Source organism: Podarcis melisellensis (genome assembly GCF_964234715.1).
Source record: "Podarcis melisellensis genome assembly, chromosome: 14".
Taxonomy (NCBI): Eukaryota; Metazoa; Chordata; class Lepidosauria; order Squamata; family Lacertidae; genus Podarcis; species Podarcis melisellensis.
Genome location: NC_138546.1, coordinates 42003847 through 42015737, shown reverse-complemented (window position 1 = coordinate 42015737; position 11891 = coordinate 42003847). Strand labels below are relative to the sequence as shown.

The window sequence follows — 11891 nt, the reverse complement described above, 5'->3', positions numbered from 1 at the left end:
AAGGAAGGAAGGAAGGAAGGAAGGAAGGAAGGAAGGAAGGAGGGAAGGAAAGAAGGTGTGGCTGTACATTTAAAGCACATGCTGCAATTCTCAAAGAATCATGCCACCTTCCAAAGAATTCTGGGAACTGTAGTTTGTTATGGGTGCTCAGAGCTGTTAGGAGATTCCTACACCTCTACCAGAGCTACAGTTCCCAGAGTGTTTAGCAATCAATCCCTCTTAACCAGGGAACGCTGGAAATTGTGGCTCTGGCAGGGGAATAGGGGTCTCCGTACAACTCGCAGCTCCCTTGACAAGCTAAACTGGAGCAATTCTAACTCTCCCACCCAAGACACAAACATCACAGCTGCATATTTCTGCAAGGCAGAAGGGAGTTGGACTAGATGATCCTCAGGGTCCCTTCCAACCCGACAATTCTACGCCTCTATGATCCCTCAGAGTAAAGGGTGTTTGGGTTGCTCTGTAAGTCTGGATCTGATCCTCCACCTCTCATCCATCTGAAATGGAAAAAGACCAAGGAAGAGGCTTGTTCTTAAGCAGTCAGAGCCTACCAGTCTGGAAGAACTGGGCAATTATGTGAAAGATTGCTGCTATTAGCTGTAATTTTTTCCAAAGGGTTGTGCAGGATGTCTCCCTTTCAACGAGAGCTAGTCTGGTGTTCCCACGGAATGTTGTTATCGCTGTTCGCAGGGGGGAAGCGAGAAACCTCAAACAGCAGCCTGGGAAACTTCCTCTGTGGGATACCATGATTGCAAAATTGTGACCTTAGATAACCGCAGGGTTTTTTTTTTTTAAAACAAAGATGTATATTTTTCCTGAACAGGAACAGCTACTTTAAGGATAAACTAGGGGAGAGCGTCACATCGCTGGAAATGTATCAGTGCGTCTCCAAGTTCTGATTGTTGCCCTCGTGTGAGGATGCAAAATCCTTTGCAGCAACAGAGCCATAACGGTGTAGAGCAGGCAGAGGCAAACTCGCCCCTCCAGATGTTTTGGGACTACAACTCCCATCATCCCTAGCTAACAGGACCAGTAGTCAGGGATGATGGGAGTTGTAGTCCCAAAACATCTGGAGCTGGGTTCGTAAACTAATCCCGGGGGCCAGAAGCGGCCCAATCGCCTTTTAAATCCAGTCCACAGACAGTGTGTTTTTACATGAGTAGAATGTGTCCTTTTATTTAAAATGCATCTCTGGGTTATTTGTGGGGCTTGCCTGGTGTTTTTACTTGAGTAGAATGTGTCCTTAGTAAAACGTTTTTTCTTTGTCGTTTCCGTCGACTTCCCACCCCCTTTTCCATGGTGCTTTTATTTCTCTCCCTTCTCTCCCTCATATCTTAACAATGCTCCTCTAATCTTTAGGTTCTTCTGTCACTCATAGTTCAAATCCTGCTCTCATATTCATCATATAATAATATCTATATATATATATATATCTATATATATCTATATATCTATATATCTATATATCTATGCTTTCGTAGATTTATCTATATATATATCTATATATATATGCTATATATATATGCTATCTATATATATATATATATATATAGTCCGAAAAAGGCTTCCATTTTCCCGCTAAAACCTTCGTCATCAGGTCCTCTTATTTTGGTTGTTAACTTTGCTGCATAGTCCATCACCTTTCTTATCCATTCTTCGGGTTCCTTCCATTATAGTGTGCAAAGAATCCTAGCTGCAAGTTGTAACATACATAAACAGCTTAATCATCTTTTTGGGGACTTCCATAATCCTTGGTAGAAAAGCTTCAGATTTTTTGGGGTATCTTCTGGGGCCTCCTTTAGAACCACCTCAGGTGTCAGCTCTGAGGCCTGACCCAGACCTGGCTGCCCACCTGTTGCCCTGCAGACTCTGACTCCATGCCCATAAAATGCTCTTGTTGCACTGCTTTTTTTTGAGGTTTCCCAGACATCAAAGATGAAGGGTGACCCCTCGCATCAACCCACACTTCTCTTCCCTAATGCTGAGCTCCTTCATTTTTCGCTAGATCAAAGAAAGAGGGGGCTGGTTTGCATAAATAGCCGTATCGTTACATGGGCATCTTTGTCGAGATGGACAAAAAAGCATTGATTGACTCGGTCCATTAGAGCAGGGGTGTCAAACTCAAATTCATCGGGGGCCACATCAGCAGTTTGGTCACCCTCAAAGGGCCGGTTGTATCTGTAGGACTATGTTGTATCTGTAGGACTATAAGCAGACCCCCCCCCCCACATACATCATATGTACTTACAGTACAGGAGAGAAGGGTTCAGGCAGCCGTTGGATCTGTCACATCACAGGATGGCATGCGCTCAATATAAAAACAAGTGAAGGCTTCCTGAATGCATGTAAAGTGGAGGTTTCCTGTGTAGAACGGCCGGCGCCGCTAGAGGGCAGGCGTTCTCTGGCTTGTAGGCTGCCGCGCATGTGCTGAAGAGGCGGCTTTCTTGTGTCAAAAAAAAAAAAAAAGCGAGACTAAAAGGTGAAAGCTGGCGGCTGGCAGCGGCTACACGGGCCACATGACGAGGTCTGGCGGGCCAGATTTGGCCCGTGGGCCTTGTGTTTGACACCCGTGCATTAGAGAATGACCAGATTTGGTCAAATAGAAGCCTTTTCAATTGTGTGTGTGTGTTTGTGGCCAGGGAGGGGGTAATGAGTGCTTTCCCACCACCAGAGTACCTTCTTGCCACCCTAAGACACATTTCAGTCAGTCAGAAACCCTCAAACTTCTTTTGGGAATTATAGGGACAGAACTACCCAAAATGTATAGAAACTTATTTGTGTATGCGACTACAACGGCAAGAATGTTCCTCGCCCAAAAATGGAGAGAAGAAGAAGTCCCAGCAAAGGAGGAATGGATGCAAAAACTTATGGAATATGCGGATATGGTGAAGAATAAGAAATCAAGATAACATTTTTTAAAATAAAAGAATGGACATGGTTTATTGAATATTTACAGATACATTGTAAACAGATAAGAACATTGGCAGGATTATTGTAATAACCTGCAGTTTTGTAAGAGTACATATTTAAAGAAGATGAAATAAATGAGCAAATTAAGTTAATTTGGATATGCAGAAGATATTAAAAATAAATTTAAGGAACCGCAGAAAGAGGGGGGAAGGAAGTCAAGTTTCAAAATGTCAAAATGATTGTAAAATTGGTGAAATGTATAAACATGAAAAGAGGGATGTGGGTGGCGCTGTGGGTTAAACCACAGAGCCTAGGACTTGTCGATCAGAAGGTTGGCAGTTCGAATCCCCACGACGGGGTGAGCTACCGTTGCTCGGTCCCTGCTCCTGCCCACCTAGCAGTTCAAAAGCACATCAAAGTGCAAGTAGATAAATAGGTACCACTCCGGCGGGAAGGTAAATGGCGTTTCCGTGCGCTGCTCTGGTTCTCCAGAAGTGGCTTAGTCATACTGGCCACATGACCCGGAAGCTGTACGCCAGCTCCCTCGGCCAATAAAGCGAGATGAGCGCCGCAACCCCAGAGTTGGTCATGACTGGACCTAATGGTCAGGGGCCCCTTTACCGTTATAAACTTGAAAAGTATAAATAGATAAATGTGGGGGGGGGGACACACTCAGAGAGGGTGCAAAGCAGGTCTGGAGAAAGGGTGGCCTGGGCCTCAACAGAGAGGCCTGGAGGTCTGCTTTTTTGTCCCTGAGCCTGATAACCCAGCACTCTTAACAAGCTACAACTCCCAGGCTGGGGGTGAGCTATTTTCTGGTTTGCCTCAGGCAGCAAAATGTTGGCCTAGCCCTGTTGCCATTTCTGCCTGACTCCCCACCACTACCGCCTGAGGCAGCTGCCCCCCTCTGCCTAATGGTAGGGTGAGCCTTGAATACCACACACCTCTCCATCCTCCTTCCAGGCAGCCAAAAGACAATCATGGAGGTTCCCTACCCAGGACTTAAGAAAAGTATGATATAAAATACTGCTTTCTGGTCTGTGAATGCTGTGCTGTATCTGCAGACTGGAGGCAGTTGGGCTCCTATCTAAAGTTCAGTCCAGATTAGATGAGCAGTGACTCGTATTTTTGTGGAATAATCTGGTTATTTTGTGCAGGCAAGTACAACCCAATCATGAATGTGCATTAGATCCTTTTTTTTTTTTTTTGCTGAGTTGTTGTTGCTTCGTTGCTGCGTACCTTGGCAAGCTCTGCTTCGCTCTAATGAGCCCCATTACCCAAGTGAGCAAGTTGCTTGGAGAACATGCCAAAAAATTCAAGGAAGGAGGGGAGGGGAAGGGAATGAGAAGAACAGAGGATATGACCAATGAACTCTTTGAGAGCCTCAAGCTGTAGAAGAGATAAGGCTCTCAGACAGGGCATGGCACAGTTTATTTGCATAAGGCTAAGGGTGGAGAATCCAATTAGCAAGGCAAGCATGGTAATCATATGATTAAATAGCAATTTCCTAAGAGCTGGAGAAGTAAACATTTCTTTCCCCAGCTGACTAGTGCAGAAATGAATCTCTTTTCTTGCCCTGTACTGTGGAAGAAAAGAATACTGGTGTAATGCCATTGGAGAGAATGAGTTCTGAATGGATGAGATTTGAAACAACAGGTTATCTTGGTCCCTGGCTCTTATCTTTGGCTCCCACTCCTGACTGAATTGAATGCTTGTTTTGTTCAGATTAGACCCATTGAAATCAACAAAGCTATGGTCGTCCTGTTCATTTGCATCAGGGGACAACTGTGAATACAACACAGGATACACAACCTGAAGAGTTCAGTCCTAACTAAGCCAACTCAGAAGTCTTCTTTCTTCTTCTTCTTTGGCCATCACTCGTAGCCAAGTAAGATTGTCTTCCATAAACACGGTTTTAATAGTGGGTCCATAAGTGACTGTGGAGGCCAATTCTGGATCAACACGTCCTTCCACAGAGGGGACATAGGTTTCCGGGCGGGAGTTGATCAAGCATTCCTTCCTCTTAGCAAGTTTCTCCCATTTGTCCTGAGTTTGAGTGTCTTCAAAGCCCATGACACTTTTGGTAAAGGCTGTTCACCAACTGGAGCGCTCGCAGGCCAGTGTTTCCCAGTTGTCGGTGTTTATACTACATTTTTAAAGATTTGCCTTGAGAGAGTATTTAAACCTCTTTTGTTGACCACCAGCACTACGCTTTCCATTTTTAAGTTCAGAATAGAGTAGTTGCTTGGGAAGACGATAATCAGGCATCCGCACAACATGACCAGTCCAACGAAGTTGATGTTGAAGAATCATTGCTTCAACATCAATGGTGATATTTGCTTCTTCCAGTTCACTGGCATTAGTTTGCCTGTCTTCCCAAGTGATGTGCAAAATTTTCTGGAGACACTGTTGATTCCAGAGACAATCTTTTGAGGAGCTGGAGATGGCGTTTGTAAGTGGTCCATGTTTCATAAGCATACAGTAAGGTTGGTAGTACAGTAGCTTTGTAAACAAGCATTTTGGTTTCCCTGTGAATGTCCCAGTCCTCAAACACTCTGCACTTCAATCGGGAGAAAGCTGCACTTGCAGCCAAATTCAGTGAGGCTTACTCCCAGGTTAGTGAAGCTACAATTGCAGCCTTACCCCCCAGTTTTAGACCTTATAACATCTGTTCTCATGTTGCCACCCTCCCATGCTCTTAAAGCAGTTGTAAAAAATATTTTCCGTCTTGTGAATTACTGCTGGCTGGAGTACTTGATATTTTATTTAGATGTTTTCTTATAGGTTCAGCCCTATTCCTTTCCATCGTTCAAAGTGGCTGTTAACAGTTTGCATGTAATATTTCGGAGACATTTATCTTTAAAATGGGGGCGTCCAAGGGGTGGAGTATGAGCTCTAATGTGGATCAAGTCAGCTTTTGTAAAACTAATGCCAGTATTTAGCAGCAGAAAACGGCAAAGGATTATACTAATTCTCTTTGGCTCCTAGTTTCACATAACCCTGTTCATCTATTAAGATTTATTAGGGTTGCCAGCCTTCTAGGATTCCACAGGACCGGTGGGTGAGAAGAAAAAGCTGTTCTCTTTTAGGAAACTAGTGTTGACGTCTGAGGGCCAAACTATTGCCCTGAGATCTACGGGCAGTATACAAATTTAATAAATAAAATAAAATAAAAACCTAGTCTGATGGGTGGCATATAAGTAATAATTCTTTTGTTATTATTAAGCAAAAAATAAAGAGAACAAAATAAAGAGATAATCTTGTATTATTTTATTGTTGTTAGCCGCCCTGAGCCTGGCTTCAGCTGGGGAGGGCGGGATATAAATAAAAATTATTATTATCTATTATTTTCACAGGGATTGGGAAAACTGACTCTTGAATGATTGACAGGCAACCTTCAAAGGACCCTGTTTAGAAAGAGCCATGTCGGTGCCGTTCCGGAAAGAGTTGGAGAAATACAAGAATATCAATGAAGATGAAATTCTCAACAAACTCTCTGAGGATGAGCTAAAGCAGCTGGAAAGTGTTCTTGATGATCTGGATCCAGAGGTGTGTACCAAACATGACATTCGTGTTTAAGAGCCTAAACAACTTAGACCCTTCATATCTGAAAGACCACCATCTTCCCTGGAGACTCTCTTAAGATCAGCAGAGAGGGCCCTCTAGGTAGTTTTACTGTTTTTGGAATTTCATGGGGTCCTTGGCCAGGCCAGGTCAGGAAAGGCAGACCCTCTAAGTGTCCCTATCTTCCAGGGACGTCCCTGATTTAGAGAAGCCGTCCTGGTTTCTGATTTGATCTCAGAATGTCCTGCTTTTCCTTAGGATAGGGGTCAGCAAACTTTTTCAGCAGGGGGCCGGTCCACTGTCCCTCAGACCTTGTGGGGGCCGGACTATATTTTTTTTTGGGTGGGAGAACAAATTCCTATGCCCCACAAATAACCCAGAGATGCATTTTAAATAAAAGCACACATTCTACTCATGTAAAAACACCAGGCAGGTCCCAGAAATAACCCAGAGATGCATTTTAAATAAAAGGACACATTCTACTCATGTAAAAACACACTGATGCCTGGACCGTCTGCGAACCGGATTTAGAAAGCGATTGGGCTGGATCCGGCCCCCGGGCCTTAGTTTGCCTACCCATGCCTTAGGCTGTTCCTATTTTCATTGGAGAAATGTTGGAGGGTATAGAGTTATCCAACACACCCTCCCCAGCCATCTGAAGGCAATCCTGTATAGGGAAGGGTTTTTTTTAAATGTTTAATTATGTTTGTATATGTGTTGGAAGCTGCCCAGAGTGGCTGGGGCAACCCAGTAAGATGTGTGGGGTATAAATAGTAAAATTATCATTATGGATTGGGATGCCCCTATTTTCATCAGATAAATGTTGGAGGGTACGGGTAGGGCCTTCTCTGTGGCAGCCCCTAAAGCTGTGAAATTTCATTCCCAGAGAGGTGCGTCTGACACCTTCATTGTACAACTTCCATCATATAATGAAGATGCACCTCTTCACCCTGACACCCCATATGTATTTAAGACCCACTCTGTTCTCATATCGTAGATTGTTTTATCTGATTTTAATATTGTAGTTTTACAACGTTGTAACCTGCTCTGGGACCTTCTGGTGAAGGACAAGTAAAAAGTCCAATCAATAAGAGTAATTGGATTTTAGCCTTAAGGATCACAAATCAAAATCTTCACAAAGCTCAGAGGTACACGTATTATAAGACTCGACCCACGGAAGATGAAGGCAAGCTGGTAGGAAGAACTACCAAAATTTGATTGTTCCTAAGGGGCAGTTTCAAGGAGAACAACATTTTTTTTGAAAGACTCAAGAGAGCTTTTTTCTATTTCTTTTTTGGTGGCAGCCATAGTGGTTCTTATTTTATTTCTCACAACATTTTTGTCACTGACTGAGGTGCTGTAGCAGCTATTTCCCCCCTCACAGTGACCGTGTTTTTCAAGAGGGGGGCTAGGAGGCATTTTTAGGGAAATTTTTAATGTTTGAAGTTTTATTCTGTTTTTAATGCTAAAGCCACCCAGAGTTGCTGGGGAAACCCAGCCAGATGGGCGGGGTATAATAATAATAATAGTAATAATAATAATAATAATAATAATAATAATAATTACTATTTTGCTGTGGCTCCTCTCAATTCTGTAACCAGCCCTGTTTTTAGTAACATTTCTGAAATAAATGATATGCCACCCATTGGATAGGCAGTAGATATTGATGGTATATAATTTCACTTGCATAGTGCTCCTTGGAGAAGGGTTGTAAGACTTGAAATGTGTTGGCGTTGGGCTAAAAAAATGTTTTCAGCTCACCTTTGGAAGCTCCTGTCTCTCATCGTTCTTTGCTCCCTAATGAGCACACGCAGGAACTGGGTGTAAAATTACAGATAATGTGGAAACTTTCTGAAAGTCTACCATCTCTCAACTATCGTCTGGCAGCAGTGATTGCAGCAAGTTACAGCAGTGGGAGAGGTGGAAAACAAGGGCAATGCTAGCTCTGGCTCCTTACATCCTGAAGCTGTTTTCATTTCAGCTGATCATCAGGATAACTATTCATTCATTCATTCATTCATTCATTCAAATTAAAGTTTTACACTCACATATCCAACATACATAATTAAAAACAAGATTCCAGAGAATCTCCTGAACTTCCCTTCTCCCTTTGTGGGTGTTATTGTTAATCATTTCCTCCTGCATCTTTTATGATAATCCAAATCTTTTACATCTCCATTACATCCAAAATTCACCATTAAACTACAAGTGTTATTCCAATCCTATTAACAATTTTAACTGTTTACAATGATTTTTTAAGATAAATTATAAATTTCCCCCCATTCCTTATTAAAATTCTGGTCTTCCTGATTTCTGATTCTTCCGGTCATTTTTGCCGTTTAGGCATAATCCATCAATTTAATCTGCCATTCTTCTCTGGTAGGGACTTGACTACTATTTAAGAATGTGTGTCCCAGTCTTTAAAAATGTGCACCTGAGTTTGCTCTCCCCTTTCCTCTTCCCTACCCCTCGCTTTTTCCTTTTGTGTCGTGCGTTTTAGATAGTAAGCTTGTGCACAGGGACTGCCTTGTTCTAGCTGCTCTGGGAACCTAAAGAATCGCTCTAAATAAAGACAGTAGTTTGCCATCCTACTGACTCTCTGCTCCCCTCTCTCCCATCTGCCTTGACAGAATGCGCTTCTGCCGGCAGGCTTCCGCCAGAAGGATCAGACCAGTAAACCTGCCACGGGACCTTTTGACAGAGAGCGGTTGTTGTCCTACTTGGAGAAACAAGCCTTGGAGCAGCAAGACAGAGAGGATGTCGTGCCCTTTACCGGAGAAAAGAAAGGTAAGCCTTCATCTTCACGGATAGCCAAAATGGCAGGGCAGATGGTGGCCTCATGCTGAAAATCAACCTAGCAACAGAGGTTCAGTGCCAAGTGGCAGACTTTTAACATATGATTTGTATTCTTCTTCTTTGGCGATCACTCGTAGCCGAGTAAGATTGTCTTCCATAAACACTGTGACAACAACAATATTGTAAGTGACTGTGGAGGCCTATTCTGGATCCACACGTCCTTCCAAAGTGGGGACATTGGTTTCCAGGCAGGAGTTGATCACGGTGTGGATTTGCTATTGTGCCTTCCTCTTAGCACGTTTCTCCCTTGCGTCCTGAGTTCAAGCATCTTCAAAGCCCATGACACCTTTGGTAAAGGCTGTTCTCCAACTGGAGCGCTCGCAGGCCAGTGTTTCCCAGTTGTCAGTGTTTATACTACATTTTTTAAAGATTTGCCTTGAGAGAATCTTTAAACCTCTTTTGTTGACCACCAGCATTACGCTTTCCATTTTTCAGTTCGGAATAGAGTAGTTGCTTTGGAAGACGATCATCAGGCATCCGAACAACATGATCAGTCCAACGAAGTTGATGTTGAAGAATCATTGCTTCAACACTGGTGATCTTTGCTTCTTCCAGTACACTGATATTAGTTCGCCTGTCTTCCCAAGTGATTTGTATAAGCGCATCCTGGTAAATTACAAATTTGGTCTCTGGTCTGCCCCCTCAGTCAGAAGCTGTCCAAAATCCACAGTTAGGCAGTGCATTTTTTTAAAAGACCAGTCAAAATGCAACAACAACAATTTATTATTTATACCCCGCCCATCTGGCTGGGTTCCCCCAGCCACTCTGGGCGGCTCCCAACCTAATATTAAAAATACGATAAACACTCCAAACTTCCCTAAACAGGGTTGCCTTCAGACAGTGAGCCAGCTTTTAAGTTCTGCAGAGTTTCTTTTCAGGGTGGGTGTAATGCAAAAGAAACAAAAACCCATAAAAATGGGCATTGTGGTGTAGCCATAAGGTCTGCACCTGGACACAGGATGGGGAAGATAAGGCCATCCAGGTGTTGCATAGGGTTATGCTGGCTGAGGCTGGTGCGAGTTGGAGAAGCTGGTTTTCAAGCTTCCTTAAGGCTGTATACACATCCCCTAAAAAGAAGAAGCCTGAGAATTGCAGTCAAGGGTGCTGGGAATTATAGTTCTGTGAGGGGTGAAAGCAGAGACATCACTTTGCCAACAAAGGTCCGTATAGTTAAAGCTATGGTTTTCCCAGTAGTGATGTATGGAAGTGAGAACTGGATCATTAAGAAGGCTGATCGCCGAAGAATTGATGCTTTTGAATTATGGTGCTGGAGGAGACTCTTGAGAGTCCCATGGACTGCAAGCAGATCAAACCGATCCATTCTGAAGGAAATCAGCCCTGAGTGCTCACTGGAAGGACAGATCCTGAAGCTGAGGCTCCAATACTTTGGCCACCTCGTGAGAAGAGAAGACTCCCTGGAAAAGACCCTGATGTTGGGAAAGATGGAGGGCGCAAGGAGAAGGGGATGGCAGAGGACGAGATGGTTGGACAGTGTTCTCGAAGCTACAAACATGAGTCTGACCAAACTGCGGGAGGCAGTGGAAGACAGGAGTGCCTGGCGTGCTCTGATCCATGGGGTCACGAAGAGTCGGACACGACTGAACGACTAAACAACAACAATGAGGGGTGAACTACAGTTCCCAGGATTATTCCGGTGGGGTGTGTGTGCTTTAAATGTACTGTGTGTATGTGAACTGTTGTATCTAAGGACAGGTTGTTTGAAACAGCGAGTGCTGTCTTGCTACGATAACCTTTCGCCGTACGAATGAGCCCTGTGGGAGACTTCTGGGCTCTTGCACAAGATGCGTCTCCTAATTCGAAGCTGGCAACACATTATCGTCGTTGCGTAAGGGTCAGGCGCGAGCGAGGCTGGCAGGGCGTGTGATCTATGTGGTGTTTCTGACCACAATATTTATTTTGGCAGAGCCTGTTGTATAAAGCGCAGGGCGACGATTGTTTGGAAAGCTTTCGTAGCCTGATCCTCACTGGAACTGAGCTGTTTGGGGGGGTGTTGCCAGTTCCACTTCTGGGAAGGAAGAAGAGGGGCCTGCTAGGAAAGGGGAACCAGCCTTCGGTTGTGAGAGATAGCAATGGCCGAGGGGTGGGTGTGGCTGCCTTGGAGGCTCAGATCTGAGATTACCCAACCTTGAGGCAGCGACAAGCCAGTCGGCAGTTAATCAGAGGGACAGCCAGTCTCAGAGCAGCGCACCTTGCACTGTTTCAGATTTATGGAAGCGGAGGCACTTGTGCATTTGTATCACGTGACATTGCGCTGAGACTCTCCCCGCACTTCTTTTTCAACTGCTAAAATGTCTCCACTCACACACTAAACAACAACAAGGAACACTTTGGCTAATAATATACTAACAAAATTTTCATAATATTAAACCGTTTCAAAATTTATAAACAGAATTCATACAACCTTGTGCAAATTAATTGAAACAAACAATGTAGTTTATTGTACAAAACTCACATTAGTAACGGATATGACTTCTGCTATTTTAGAGCAGCGTTTGAACACGGTTTGGCATGGAGTCTACTAGTTTTGAACAGTCGCTGTT

The 11891-nt window shown here is 43.8% G+C and overlaps 1 protein-coding gene across 1 annotated transcript in view; it reads left to right on the top strand.

Moving 5' to 3' along the window:
• TMOD2 (tropomodulin 2) overlaps nt 1-11891 on the top strand; it is a 47277-nt gene that overhangs the window by 8585 nt on the left and 26801 nt on the right. Inside the window, exons 2-3 of the mRNA XM_081888733.1 lie at nt 6267-6459; nt 9105-9261. Of these exons, the coding sequence (XP_081744859.1) occupies nt 6334-6459; nt 9105-9261 (283 nt within the window). The 5' untranslated portion in view covers nt 6267-6333. The remainder of the gene's footprint in view (nt 1-6266; nt 6460-9104; nt 9262-11891) is intronic.